The sequence below is a fragment of the Fusarium oxysporum genome, chromosome 7 (assembly GCF_000149955.1).
Source record: "Fusarium oxysporum f. sp. lycopersici 4287 chromosome 7, whole genome shotgun sequence".
Taxonomy (NCBI): Eukaryota; Fungi; Ascomycota; class Sordariomycetes; order Hypocreales; family Nectriaceae; genus Fusarium; species Fusarium oxysporum.
The window spans coordinates 2515425-2530139 of NC_030992.1; the positions used below are offsets into that span (position 1 = coordinate 2515425).

The window sequence follows — 14715 nt, forward strand, 5'->3', positions numbered from 1 at the left end:
ATGATGCGCTGTACAGTCCACTTATCAGACCAGATGGGCTCATCAATGTTTCGCACCTGCATCAGGAAGTGAACCTGGTATCACCACCGGATCGCAGGGAAAGCTCACTGATAAGCGCCCGGAAGTTCAGCACAGCTAGTTCAGTCCACTTGAAGCCGGTGTATGTTCGAACGACGACAGCAATGCGTCCCTTCTTGTCGCTTGTCTCCGAGAGTTCTTGAGTGTCAGGGTTGACCTGCTTGAATCGATGCTTATTGGCTTTGTAGCAGTCTTCCTGTGCATCTGCCCAGTTGACATCGATGTAGTTGATTTTCCCAGTCTCTGCCCAAACATGCTCGTTACCAGAAGCCTCAGTGTCCAAGCCAGTATCTAGACCGCCCTGGGCTCTGCTATAACCCAGACCGTAAGGTCCATACCGACTGAAACGATCGAAACAGATATCGTCTCTGAGTCCGAGGAGCTTGTACGAACCGATAGCGGGATCCGGCATGTGCTGAGGAACGCCATTGTAAGCATACAGATCAGGAGCAGGTACCGACTTCTTGGAATCGAGATAGCAGGTCTTGACATCACTGCCATGGTCATAAGGAATGTACTTCTGAGGCTTAGGCACATGGTCGCTCATAGTGGGAGAGGGCATCGGAGCCTTATCAGTGATATTGGGATATTCGGGGACAAGGTTGGCTTTGCTGACAATAGTACGAAGACCGTGGAAGTACCCGTCGAGGCTGAATAGATAATTAGTAAAAGCAAGAAGTTAAAATGTTCAACGTACTGAGGAAATCTCAACCAAGGCATCTTCTCAAGTTGCGCAGCAACTTCTTTCTTTTCATCAGCAGTAACATATTCGCCTTCAGGAACGGTTTCGAGCTTTCCATCACCATCCATATCACCGGTGAGCATTACAACAGTTTCGCCGTGTGTGTTCAAGACGGTAGCGGTCGCAATGGGTTGCTGAGTCTTGGTGCCGCTCATCTTTCCAACACTGTAGCCAGAACTTCGGGATTTTACAAAAATCAGGGTGATGAGCACAGCCACGCCAAAAAGCCAGGTCAACACCCTTCGGGCATGGCAGGGGCCCAGAAGTGATCGCATACGAAGTCTGGGTTTCTTCGTTTTTTCTGAAATGATGGAATAGGGGAGAAGAGGATCGATCTTCCTGCCCGATGGGCCTCGCGAATTATTGTTGTTGCGGGCGGCCATGGTGACTGAATGGCGCCGCTGCATACTAGGCTTAAGAGTCTGGCACGCTTAGGCCGAGGGGTTGTCGGTTCGCTAGAGTTTGTACGGCGGGTGCGTGTGATGGTAGGATTTACTGGTTGAGGCAGGTGATGGCGAAAATTAACTTGTATGCGGAGCGAAAGTCGTAGTGGAGCCGGCCGACATCGAAGGGTTTATTTCAACAGGTTGCAGATGAAAGTAACGACTGGCAGTCGTCGAGATATCCTGGAAGGTAAGTCGACGAAAGATGTTATCCGATAAAGGGGGGAGGGATGAGCAGACGAAAAGGCTACCTCGTCATGAGACGACGGCAGTGAGATCAATGGAGGTGAGGCTGAACAGCACAATCGCACGACGCGACGCAAACGTTTGAAGCAACACGGGATCGGTGCTCGTCGAATTTGCGATTAGAAGAAGAGGGCGTCGAGGAGAGTGACGAACAGGCCGAGCGATGAGCGAAGGCGTTGACGAGGGGGAAAAGAAAGGAGGGGGGAATAAGAGAAAAGAAGTTGACCAAGAAGAGATAGGAGGGAGAAAAAAAAAAGCGAAGCCCGGCCAGGAGAGGAGAGGCGAGAGCAGGGGATTATGGACACGGGACAAGGGGTTGCTGTCCAGGACCTTGCAAAGGGCGATAGGGGGACGAGGGAGGAAAGCACTCAGGGCAGGTCTCTACCTAGGTAGGGTATTGCACAGTACAGCTCGGATGTACCTACGGATGGGGCCCGCTAGGTACGGGGCTCCGCTAAAGGGACCGGGAAGGATGGACAGTGGATGGGGCATGGCTACCTATGGAACCTCATTTAGGGAGCAGGGACAGTCTTCTGTAGGTGACATTCACTTTCCATCTCTTACATACTGTAGATATATTTTGTACTGTGTTATTTGCACCCATCTTGACTGAAGGCCTCTCTAACTTAGACCTGCATCTGGTGGTGGCTGTCGCCTAGGCACTCAAGAACTTCACCTAAATCCCGGGGAGCCCGGGACGCACGACTGCACACAGGATGCTTATAGCTGATGTAAAGAGTGCCCATCCAAAGCAGCGCTCGACGGATCACAAATAGGTGTTTCTCAGTGGCTGTGTTGAGCTGAGGAGGCCATTGGCAGAGACTCGGGGCTCAAAAGAAAGAGGAAGGAAATAACCCACTGATATCAGAGACCCTAGGAATTTTCGGGATGTGCAAACGGTACGCTGCACAGTGAATGGCGGACAGTACATGTAAGGTGTCTTCATCTTCAGTTTCGAGACCAAGCCTGCAGGGAAGCTTGTACTTCCAAAAAAGCCAAGTCTCGCTACTGACAAGGGGCCCAGGGAACTTGGGTCAACGTCAGGCATTTGGAGAACATCGAAGAATTTGGACTGGAACAGGGCACCATTCAAGCTTTAGAGACTGGATACCAAAAGCTCCAGAAACGGCAATAAGTGGTTCACAGGCACCTTCTTCAGCTCGCTTTCAGCACCGAAAGGTAGATTTTGCCAAATCAACACCTTGACAGGGCCTTTTCCCTTGACGCTCTATCAGACGGTGTTGCCGGGGGTGGAGACAGATATCCAATGAGAAACACTATATCCTTCAAATATCCAACCAACGATCGAAATCAAACGCCTTTGGGGCATATCTGAGACTCAATTGGCTGAGCAATTTGGATTTTGGCAAGTCTCCGCTGATCTGACATACAGTACTATCGATGGCTTTGGGAATCAATCGCTCAATCAATCCGTTGCAGCTCCACGTTGTAAACAATCAACAGGGCCGTTACTGTTGTGGACATGACAATGTCATCGCCGGTTCTACTGCCGCCATCGCTACCGCTGCCCTGGAGACGGAATTCTGAAGCCTCAGTAGCCGTTCCGTATTCTCTACAGGACGAGGTTTGTCAAGGACAATCAATGGCAATCGCTTCCAGCTAAGCTTTGAGTCCTTGACCCAAGCCTTGCATCCCCTGTCATTGCGCCATATCCCAGCAACGTTCTGTCGCTTCCATCCCAATCAGAAAGATTAGAACGCGCACCGGGGGCCCCATGGAACATGGACCCGTGGGTCTCCGAGCGAGGGCCAGTCCGCCCCTATTGTTAGAGAAGGGAGAGGCTCTCGTGGCTGATTATGGCGCACTTTGTCAATCATGAACCTTCTGAGCTCAAACACTGCCATGCTTGCCTCTGGCGGTGGTTGCGCGTCCTGCAACTCCTGATCGGCGTCTGATTCGAGGCCATGGACTCAGCCGCCTGTCAATCACGACAAACCCATCGCCAGTGCGGCTCTTTCTTTGTATGGTGGAAGAGGCATCAAGGATGGAACTCGGAACTGTCCCTATCGCGTCGCGATGTTAGCAGTCTGTATGCTGAGATCTCCAGCTAGCGACCAGCCTGGAAGTCAATGGGCTCAAGGCATGTCTCACTGGCAAATGAGTGCCGATAGCGACCCTCCTCTTTTATGCTTGTTGGCATCTCATTTCGACCCTTTCCGAAAAGTTGTCACTCCAATTCTACGGTAGTAAATTAGCTCTGAATCGACAACAAGCCGTTGAAACAATCCCTTTCTTGCGATATAAATCGATGTCGGGTTAGAATCTTTTACTGAACAATCAGACTCAAGACATGAGTCGGTGAATCTTAGCTACGCAAACCCCGATTCTCTCTCCCAGCCACGCCCCCTTCCGTCCAGTCGAAGGACAGGCACACACGGTGGGCGAGGGTCCTCCCGCCACGCGTCCTTGGGGTCTACTCCAATTATTTCTTTTCCACGGATGTCAAATGGTTTATGACTGTGGGCATTCATAACGGAGAATTGTATCAAGTAGAACTGTTGGAGATTGATGCACACTGCTTTTCTGTAACGTTGGTTGCGAAGCCTTGTATGCCGATCCGATCTAAGACAATGTTAACGTCAACAACAATCTGAGAATAGCAACCTGGCCCCCACTATCGGTCTTTTTTAGGGTCAGCCAGCGTACCGATTTGATTTTACAGAATCTCACGATTAGCCATTCAGTCTGTCGCAGTCTAATAAACCGCATATCTAGTTGATCCTACCTAAAGTAGAGCAACGGCGAGTTCACTCATTCTCAACTAATCTGCGCTGCGATTCAGCAGAGGCGAGGATCCATGACCGTTGAAGTTTGAACTGTTTTCCTGGCCAAGCTTTTAGCCATGGTTGCATCGCGAGAAGTCGCCAACGCCACAGGTGGCACCTCTAAATGAAGTTAAGCGACAGGGGCTGGCGAGGAAAGTCGACAATAATAAACCGCACATGTTATCTCAGATGGACCAAGGTTGGCAGCAGGAGATTGCCAAGGGCTGCTCACTTGCTGACACGAAGTCACAAACTGGGCGTTTTAGTGCGTGCAAGGGGCGAGCGAACCAGTACTGCAGATGCATGCATCGCCTTGCCTAGTCAGGTTCTTTCTGCTTACAAGACGTTGCAAATCGCTGACTTGTTAATTAGCTCATCGTTCACTGCGATGTATTCTTTTGTCTGTCATCATTGTGTGTACAGCATACTGTGGATATGAACAGAACCATTGGAAACACCCGTGACTCAGCATGTTCTATTGTTGGAGATGCACTACGCTACGTGGTATATGCTCCACGACGGAGACCCTTCATATAATATCCCCGTTCTCGTGTTTCGTCCGTGTAACGTCTTGCTGGCGATTATGCTGCCACAGGGCTTGCTGACTGGGGATTGTACCACTGGCCATGGTGTGGGGGTTTCCCGAGTCTACTTGAGGGTTTGCCGATGTCGTTGCAAAAGTATAACGCATTATCGTATCCACTGTGTTTCTCTATTAGTGTGTAGAGTTGAATATGCTTGATATTTGAGATCCGATGCCTTCGTATTCTTAAGCGAGTGTTTGACTTGCCTCAAAAGAGGATCCGCCATTTTCTGATCAACATATTCCTTGGCAGTTAGCAAGTTTATCGTTACCTGGTCATTTCCTAAAGTCCCCAATCCCAATTGATACTAGAGGCAGTCGTTGCAGAGAATCCAATCTCCAAAGCTGTGCAAGGTCATTTCAAATGGGGCGGGTCTCGCGGTAAGGCCAGGTTGGAAAGGCTGGTGTTGACCAGTCACCACGCGGCAATTGACCAGCCCTGCATCGCTATCATCTTATTTTGGCGTCTTGAGCTAGGAATTTCTCATCTCAACCACTTAACTTAACTGGGGTTGAGATTGACTTGCGGGCCGGAATCCCTCAAAATCTCACCCAACAGAGACCAATACTAGTGTAGCTCATCATCCTGCGTTGCGTTGCACGCAGGAACTCGACATGAACAGAGAAGGGATTCTTGCATTTTGCAAGGTGTTCATGTATCGTCCCCCCGACCCTATTGTATCATATCGTATCGCACAGGCTAACAGGCCAAGACGTTGAGGCCAAGGTAGTACCTGTGTAACCTTGAATTCAAAGAAAACAACAAGCACATAAGCCTATGTAAGTAAGCCTAACACTAGGCCTAATGTTAAAGTTGCGTTATCTTTCTGCTACACTCCGTATGTACATTTCCATTCACTGCACCCTTCCCAATTTGAGGATGCCACAAAACAAACATGGCTTGCGTTGATACAGTTATCGGTTGGTTACATCTGTCAGCAAATGGGTAATAGTTAGTAGTAAGGCCTTGTACTCTGTAGTGTAACAGTAGCAACGGGGAAAATATTGTAAGGCTGGCTGGCTTATTATTAGCTCCCAGGTTCTTCGGTTCCCATCTGACCAAGGCTGGGGTGAACGACAATCTTTGGCATTTCTCCCATGATATATCACATCATAATATATTGTATCTATGACATGGAATTGATGATTGGTGAGTGCAACGTGTTTATCATCTTTTATTTTCTACTAGTCCCTCTGAAGTGACAGCACTAGTTTGTAGGAAAATAAGGGCTCGCGGGAATGCCAAATAACCTCACCACTTCACTTCTATGCCCTTATTAGATTCTCAGTTCTGTTCCAAATGTTGGCGGATCAGTCTCGTTGTCCTCGGTACAGCTTGCGCCTATTTCTGACTAATGATGTCTCCGCAAGTTGTCCCTATCTCGTCCCATTCCTTTGCAAGAATCAGGTCTCACGGCCTATGTTTCGGCTCTGCTGTTCTGGACCACTCCTGTCAAACGCAAAGCTTGGTCTCAATATTTGAGCGCTTTTGTATCGATCTGTATTCATATCATGATCGGCTTTGGCCTCGTTCTCATCTTCCTTAGGACCCTCTAGCCTTGCTTGAGTTCTCTCTCGCCAGCCCTTCCCCCATCGAATTGCAGCCATGGTCGCCAGAGCTGAGCCTATCAAGTACGCTGCTGAGATGGTCGAAAACCATCCGATGCCGACTGCTTCGACTGCTGGCAGAACCACAGCTGAAGCGATGCATCCAACCAGATATCTTGCGAAAAAGTTGGTTGCAGCCACCTCTGCCCCATGACCAGGCATGACATCGAGACAATAAGTGTTGTACGAGGGAAAGCAAAACAATTGCGCCACGCCCTGTACGAACATGGCAATAACAGGCACCGGAATACCTCCAACCTCCCTGTCGACAGTCCAGCCATATACCAGCATGCTTCCCGGCATAATTGCGCCCATGAAAGGCAGGGTGGATCGAAGTCGATCTTCCGGTATACGGACACCTCCACGCTTCTTAATCCATCGCTTGGCCATCATGTCCGCCCAGTGCCCCCCTCCGAAAGTCCCTACCAGGTAACCGAAGCCGGGTGCCAGGTAAAACAGACCCGACAGCAACGGCGAGTCGAGCTTGAAGCGGGGATTCAAAACATAACGGACCGGTGTTAGGAGGCTGTACATGTTCCATGTTAAGGATGCACTACCACAAGCCACCAGTGCAATATTGAAGAATCGAAATAGTCGCAAGACTCGCATCGGACTGATCATGCCGAGAACCTTCAGTGTCCTTTTCTTGCCCGAGAGGCTTTTCAGATCGTTGATCTTGAGGTGATGGGCTGTTTCGCATACAACAAAGTACACGCCGAGTACCCCGGTAGCAGCCAGTCCTGTCTGAAGCCAAAAGATACTCCTCCAGGACGAATATGTTACAATAATACCACCCAAAAATGGTCCAAATGCAGGACCAACAAGTGTGCCGGTCAGAAACCATCCCATTGCTGCACCGCGCTCTATTGGACGATAGATGTCACTATTTCTTATCAGTATCAATGATTCTCAGAGCACTCGCTGCTATTGAAGCTCCGTGAAGATCGAGCTGGCCGTTTGAGTAAATAGCCAGACTCCAAAAGTTGATTGCTCAGAGTATGAATACTGAGCAAGTCTAGGTTAACGTTCCCGGTCACCAATAAGATGGTTCACTGTCTTACCTTTGGCCTGGGGTCCTTTCAAGGACATGAGACAGTTTATAAGTAGAAGAATGGAAAACCTGGCAACTTACCCAATGCATGCTGGGCCGATGAGAATGAAAGCTGTTCCCCCAAACGCTGAAGCCGCCCGAAAGACAATAAACGAGGTGAGGTCAGGGGCCAATGCAGTGGCTAGGCTGAGTAAGAAGAAAATAGTTGAAGAGGACAAGGCTGCCTATGGGGATGTCAGTGTTTCTTCCTGCTGTTATGGGCACTGCGTCAAAACTTGGGGAACGAATTGACCTCCTGGTTCCAACCAGAGCACCGACTGAAGCACACCACAAGCACTTACACTCCGCCTTCCATAAACCTGGCTCATGGGTCCCCAGAATAAAGGTGATAACGCCATAACAATCATATACGCTGCATTACTCAGGTTTATAATGCTTCCCGTGCTGCTGAAAGTCTTTGCAACCTCTGGTGTCGCTGCTAACACTGAAGTGCTCGATATTGGTGATAGGAACGCCCCAAACGACAGGACGGCCACGATAGCAACTTTGCGTCTTGAGGAAACTTTGTCAAAGATCTCATCACCTGCCTCCCGGTAAGGCACATTGCCATCTGACGCAGTGATAGTGGCAGCCGGTTCGAAAGCATCGTGGCCGGATATGTGTGATGTTGTGCGGTTGATAGCCTCTTGTTTTGGGACTCGGACTGCAATCTGTGGAGAAGATTCTTCCTCGCTCATGGCAGATGATGATATTTCGTCCTGTGAATCATCTAATGTCTTCGGCATGGTAATCGGTGGGCTCTAAATGTTGATTTGGGTTTCCGGAAAGAATGTGGATTTACATTCCCGCTTCAACCAAAAATGATATAACAACTAAATATTTCCTAGAAGTATAGGAATTCAGAGTAATAAAGCAAACGGGACGAAAAGATCAGCAGCTACAAGGCATATTGGCACATGGGAGCTCCACACAAGGAACATGCAGACTTCATCCCTAAGAGCCCTCGATTATCACATCCTAGCAAAAGCAGTACCAAACATGGGATCATCCCCTCTCCACTTCTTCATCACAACCGAACCTCAAGTGATCAATCATCATCGATGCATACATAGTCCCTGGTGTGTCTGTAATATCCACATCGCATCTATTCCCGATCAGCTCCATTACCGGTAAACGACATCCATGACCAAGCGGACGAAACGCGTCCCTTCAAGTCCCCAGGACTGGAGACATTTGTGAGTGACTCTTTAAGAATTCGGAGTGCATTCCGGCGCAATTTCTTACGCTGAATTTTGGGTTGTTTTGGGAGCAACCCGGACATCGGCGCTTGTCTTCGGGTGCGGTCTGCCGGGTCGGAATGGTGCTTCCGACACGGTCATTGTGAATCCACTTTTTGTTCGGAGGTACCGTTCAGGCATTCCGGTATGACAAGATTGCCTAAACAAATCAAACACAGGTAGATACAAAAATCTGGTCAATGAGATTTAGTGGGTTAAACCTCTGTTTAATCTTGTTTCCTATTACAGCACCTACAAGCAAACACCAAGTTGTAATACAAGTTCTGTCATAGAATCAGATGCTAGAACGCCAACTCCTCCCAATGCTTGTGTATATGCTTGTCCAGTAGTCTCAACGAAAAGCCATGCCTCCCCAGGGTATTCTCATATCTAAACATGCGTCCCATAGTTCCTCCGCCATTCTTCCTAGGCCAACAACTTCTGTACACGATTCTGTAGTACTCTGTCGACGGGTTGGCTGCTACGCTGCACAACCACGTTTTCTCTGCCTCCGATTGTAACGACTCGAAGCCACTCCGGGGCAACCTCGCTGGCAATCAAACGTACGCAAGCTGCGCCCTCCTCCTTGGATACCGGAACCCGGAGAGAGTCTTTGAGCTTCTCGAGTATAACTGCCATCGTAAAAGCCTGTCGTGGTAGGGACATTGGGTTGGATAGGCTCAGCATTGAAATGGTTGCTGCAACATCGCCCACGCGGTTAAGAGCCGCACGTCGCTGAAGCTCGGGCCCGGAAGGGGGAAGTGGCTCGTTGGCTTTAGCTAATTGTTTTAATCGTAACCGATCAAGAAGGCTCATCTTTGTGCCATCTGGGTTGAGGAGGGGGCTGTTGGATGCCGCGTTTTGTTTTGCTGCCTTCTCGTGCTGCTTCGTCACAATGCCACTCTTAAGCTCTGACAGCGCACGCTGTCCTTTGTTCAGAATTGGATTCGCTGTTGTTCCGTTGTCCATGTTCTTTATATCCACTTGGGGAAGCTCGTTCAGTGAGAGGTTATCCAACGGAAGGTCAATGTCCATTTCATCGGCGGAGCGTTCGGTGCCTAATGCTCTCAAATTGATCTCAAATTGCTTCAGCAAACGCTCTTCATGGATTGGTGCCATGTCGATAGAAGAGCGCTCAACACAAATCTTTCCCCGGCCATAATCGGCAATCATGAATGGTGAATGAGTGTTGGTTTTTGTTGAAGTTTGTATAGCGATGCATCGTCGGATATCCTCGATGGTGACCTGGCGTTTACCCCACGACTGAGAAATGTGTGGCGCAAGTGTGCGTATGTCGATAGGTGAATTGTTGCCGTTATGAGCAAACTGGATCATAATTGTCTTGACAAACGACCGGTGTATGTCAACGAGCTCAGCAAGATGGAGAGGAAGTGCATCCTTGTCGACCGTGTGTTTGCGCAGCGTTTTGAATACATTGTCGAGTTTGGTTTGCACTGTCTTTCCTTGCCTCTTGCTCTCAGAAAGAGGCGTGGTCCCTATAGGCTTGTGGGCAGTTCTTGCCCTTGAAGGGGTTGTCTTTGCAGTTCGTTTGCCTTTTGCAAATGGTATATTCTTCTCGACCAGGTTTGCAACCAGTTCCTGGTTTCTTGATCCGGGCTTTATGGGTGTGGCAAGTTCATCGTCACTACTGGGTGCGAACGAGGCAGTCCGAGCCTTGGTTCTCGGATGGACATCTTCTCCGTCTGTGGCCGCTTTTCGTTTCCTAGTGGTTACCGAAGATGAAGTTTGGCCGACGATTTTCTTGGCATTATCGTTTGGGGTACAAGTTTTCGAGACACGGGTAAAGTTGGTGATGGAATGGCTAGCAGAAGGTGCAGCTTGGCTGCGCCTGGCCGGTCGAGGCATCCTCAAGTTTCTGTGAGAGTTGAAACACGTGAGGAAGCGATTTTAAGTGAAGGAGCAGATGAGAAAATCGAAATATCAAGAACGATCTTTGCAAGAAAGGATGTCGTGGTCATTAAGTAAGATGACCCAATCACGGAAGTTGCAGTGAAGAAAATTGCGAGGATTGGGAAAGTAAAGGTGATGTCTTGGAAAGTGGAAGTCATATCCACAAAAAGATGGAATGTGCTCCGTCGTCAAGGGGAACGTGAAGACCTAGACGCGTTCTGGCGTGCTCATCGCGTCTCACACGCGTAAAGCTGTCCCACAAACTCGCGAATAAAGTTAAGTGGTGCACGGACCTTTCTAAATCCTCGTGAGCAGCCAGGCCATAAAGACAGATGCCTACTAGTAGAGGTCCAGTATGTAATATTGACCTACTAAGTGTACTAACCTAAGGTAGGCAGGTACTAGGCTGGTACTGTTGTATGCAGGTTCGCATCTCGGCTCCCGTTCCTAAACTTGGTCAAATTCTGCCCTGCTCCCGAGGTGTCGATACGAATCAACAGGCACAACTGATCTGTACTTCTACGGCCATGTTGTCATTTCTATAGGCTCTAGGTAGGTACGGTAGGTAAGGAAGGTACCTACCGACTTATAGTACTAGGTAAGTTAGGCATTGTCTGTTGTAGGCACTACCTAAGCTTCCGAATGAGATGTTCCCCTAAAGCCTCCTCCGTATGTCTCTATGGCTCGAAATTCGGTATAAGTGTTAAAGTCTGCCTGTACTCCTAATACAAGGGCAAACTGATCGTCTTTGTAACCCTAGCCGTGCTCCCCCGACACTGGCTCGGGTATTACCAATAAAACTGTTGCTTTACAAGACTAGGTCAAGTACATTTTGATGTAGTGGCCTGATGGACAAGCACACGTACCTATATGTCTAGAGTATTTGGGGTACTCCGGAGGGCAGCTCAACCTTATTTGTAAAATATGGTGGTCCAGCAGGTCAATCAGGGTTATTTGTTTCTCAGCACGCCAGTATTGGATATCATGATATCGCTTGGGTACACATGATTGCATTTCTATCTCGCGAAACATTGTGTTTATATAGTACAAGAGCAGCAGTAATCGTTAGTTCTCCAACCTCATTAACAATATCTCTCAGAAGAACCAAGTGAGAGCTATACATGATTGACCGTCTAAAAGAGACATGAAGAACGGCACCTAGCTATAAAGCTTTTTGCTTGCTCCTTGGATCAAATCAATGCGCCGTTATCCGAAATCCACAGCCTTCATGATGGTTTGCATAAGAAACAACACTTCGTACTCCAATCATTCGATTTGCACCAAGACTCCGGAGCGCACTAATATGATATCGCGATAACGCCGGCAGAACAAATAGCAAGCAATAAAACATTCTCCGAGGGCCAAAAAATTGGTCTCCTGACCCATTTCTATGTACGGGGTACATGGGTAGCGAGGCTTCGCCAGAGCCATTTGAGTTCCCCAGCTAGAAGACTTGCAGCTCAGCGGCGGCCAGACGTGGTCCAATGTTCGGGCCTAAAGCTAACAGGACTGGGTGGCGGAGGAGCAGGTACGGTATAGTCATCCTCTTGGATATGATGGACTGGAGTTGAGGGGCGGTTCGTTTTGGTGGAAAGAGTAGCAGTGATACTGGTGTAGAGGAGGTCTTGCGAAGTGACGACTCTCATGTTGCGAGGCGCAGCCTGGATTGAAGAGGAGCGTTGACCAGGCATCTTTCTTTTTCGCTTCAGAAGACAAGAAACAGAGTCGGGTTTCTGGGTGAATGCGCTGTTAGGAGAATATCCATTGACGTGGGTGAAGCTGACTTATAAGTCAAGAGATGCAGTACACACCAGAATAGAAACAAAGCGGCTTGCGTAAACTGTGGATATGTGATGGAGCTAGCCCCAGTGTGACTTTGTGATACACGTTAGGTCCGAATATCGTATCCTTAGGCTCGAGCGTACACTGATAGCAAGGTTTCTTCTTCCTTTTTCAAGTTTTCTGCGCCGACCTGAGGTTTTGAGGTCGCCACGGAAGGGGTATCTCAGCTGCCGGGATATCGGGCAATGGTTGCTGTTGTTATGTGAGGCCAGGGCTTTCAAGGTCCAAGTGAAAACAACTGAAAGATCTTGCGCGTATACAAAGCGGCCACGGTCAAAGACGAAGCAATGAAAGATCAGTATAAGCTTTTTCAGATAGGTAGGTAAGGTTAAGGTAGGGAAGATATAGGAAAAGAACAATCCGGGGAAGAGGGTGGACGGCCAGTTTATAAAGGGGAGGGTTATTGCTAGGGAAGGAGAAAAACGATAGGGATGGGATGAGATAAGTGAGGTACCGTATTATCGACGCAGCCCGGGTACCTCATCTCACAACCCAACCTGAGCCTGATTTGAATGAATACCAACCCAGGTCCCAACCAAAGCCGGGGCAGACAAGGGCGCCACTGTCATTGCACGATACCGACGCCGTCAATACATTACCAGCGAACGGCATTGACAGGGCGAGCCGGCCTGTGAGACGACGACATAACAAGCCAACAACCTAACAAGGGCAAAAGCGACAAAACCTGGGGAACAGCCAACAGGACGGGTGCCATGTCTTGGCTTTGGTGCTAAGGAAGCAGGTACATGTTTCTACCTGACCAGGTATCCATGCACGGCAACACGGAGAAGAGGACACACACCATGCATAACATCCCTGACCTGGATACCCCCAGAAACTCCCGTGGCCCTTTTCGATGAAGTCTTGCATTGTTTTGGCGTTTGCTGATGACGGACAAAGTTACGATGCACCTATCTATATGTTCGTAGGGAGGAGACCACTTCCGCCCATCAGAAATCTTGGTGTGTATCGTTGAAACTGTCTTGATATAACAAGCACCACGGCGAGATTATGCAAAACATGCACGGTCTCTCCCCTTCCTCAAGAGCCACATTATCGAAGGGGGAAGGTATAGATACAAACACTGACTAGCAACCCATTTGAGTCCACTTAAAAGAAAGAAAGAAAGAAAGGCATTGGAGATGTGACTCTGATTTTGCCGGTTTACAGCCAATAACTGCCTCGCCCGTGACTGCCCTACATCATGCCGATATCATTGGAAGGACTTCAACCACTGAACAAGCGTGTTGTTACCAGGATCGCCCCGAACAAAGGTATCCCAGTTCTGTGATGCTGCCGCCTAGCACGGAAAGAAAACATCAAATACGCCTAAAAGGGGAACGACAAGACGGAAGGCCAACGTGCAAAGAACATCAAAGGTCGTCATCATCAGCTGATGAACGAGGCCTCGGTCTGTATCTCAGAACCTGCACAGAAGGAGAAGACAAGTATCAGATACGTTCATGATCCTACGACTAATTACGAACCAGCCATCGCCAGCACCAGCTTTCTGGACCACAGACAGCGAAACGTCAGTGAGGGAGATGCATGCCAAGCAATTTTCTTTCTGGTGCAATTCTGAATCGATTGTGGGGGCCATAGGCCTGCTCCCGAACAGACAGGCAGCCCCGGCTTCTTAGGCAATTTGATATCTTCTAGAAGGCCAGCCACTCGCCCAAAGCAAAGGGGTAAGCGAGAATTTATTGCTAGCACCGTGCGGTTTTGTCCCTGGCAGTTATTTGTGATCCTTAGTATCCAGCATTGACAGCAAACCAATCTTGGTCTCCGTGCCATGGATGGACCACAATCAAAATGACACTTTTTGAAATGATGCCTTGAAGGGCAATTGGTAAGCGCAAACTGGTGGATATTCAAGTCAATGGTCCGGAATATGCCCAGTCAAGCCGCGTTGATAAGAACTCAACACTGATCCATTTAATCATATCCCTGGCGGTGTATCGAGACACACCCGGCCACGTCGAATATGCTCAATGGACTGGTGTTGCCTAGGCGTAACGATACGTGCCACAACCTGAGTAGCCTGCAATCACAGCACTTGAGTGTCTCTGGCATAGCAATGGATGTCTCATTACATAACGGGCACTGAGGAATGTCTATGCAACAAACAACGCGGTAATTAACCTGCCA

At 48.9% G+C, this 14715-nt stretch overlaps 5 protein-coding genes across 6 annotated transcripts; 1 reads left to right on the forward strand and 4 right to left on the reverse strand.

The window, feature by feature from the left end:
• Positions 1–61: 61 nt before the first annotated feature.
• FOXG_05510 (uncharacterized protein) lies at positions 62–1751 on the reverse strand (the record flags this gene model as incomplete). The annotated part of the gene is made up of 2 exons (XM_018383847.1): positions 776–1751; positions 62–728 (listed from the first exon to the last, which is right to left on the reverse strand). The coding sequence occupies exons 1-2, from the start codon at positions 1225–1227 to the stop codon at positions 62–64; spliced, it is 1119 nt and encodes a 372-aa protein (XP_018240849.1). The 5' UTR covers positions 1228–1751.
• Positions 1752–6024: 4273 nt separating this feature from the next.
• Positions 6025–8821, reverse strand: FOXG_05511 (uncharacterized protein). The gene is made up of 3 exons (XM_018383848.1): positions 7879–8821; positions 7619–7761; positions 6025–7369 (listed from the first exon to the last, which is right to left on the reverse strand). The coding sequence occupies exons 1-3, from the start codon at positions 8320–8322 to the stop codon at positions 6283–6285; spliced, it is 1674 nt and encodes a 557-aa protein (XP_018240850.1). The 5' UTR covers positions 8323–8821; the 3' UTR covers positions 6025–6282.
• A 135-nt stretch (positions 8822–8956) lies between these two features.
• On the reverse strand, positions 8957–10909 carry FOXG_05512 (uncharacterized protein). The gene has a single exon (XM_018383849.1). It carries the CDS (start codon positions 10678–10680, stop codon positions 9241–9243), a length of 1440 nt encoding a protein of 479 aa, XP_018240851.1. The 5' UTR covers positions 10681–10909; the 3' UTR covers positions 8957–9240.
• A 148-nt stretch (positions 10910–11057) lies between these two features.
• FOXG_19072 (uncharacterized protein) lies at positions 11058–11235 on the forward strand (the record flags this gene model as incomplete). The annotated part of the gene is made up of 2 exons (XM_018399253.1): positions 11058–11078; positions 11131–11235. 2 exons carry the CDS (start codon positions 11058–11060, stop codon positions 11233–11235), a joined length of 126 nt encoding a protein of 41 aa, XP_018240852.1.
• Positions 11236–11677: 442 nt separating this feature from the next.
• On the reverse strand, positions 11678–13029 carry FOXG_05513 (uncharacterized protein). 2 transcript variants are annotated; one of them, XM_018383851.1, is made up of 3 exons: positions 12651–13029; positions 12537–12599; positions 11678–12458 (listed from the first exon to the last, which is right to left on the reverse strand). In XM_018383851.1, the coding sequence occupies exon 3, from the start codon at positions 12414–12416 to the stop codon at positions 12186–12188; it is 231 nt and encodes a 76-aa protein (XP_018240854.1). In that variant the 5' UTR covers positions 12417–12458; positions 12537–12599; positions 12651–13029; the 3' UTR covers positions 11678–12185. The 2 variants fall into 2 exon arrangements, with proteins under 2 accessions (XP_018240854.1, XP_018240853.1); XM_018383850.1 differs by having other exon boundaries at positions 12537–12985.
• Between the last annotated feature and the right edge of the window lie 1686 nt (positions 13030–14715).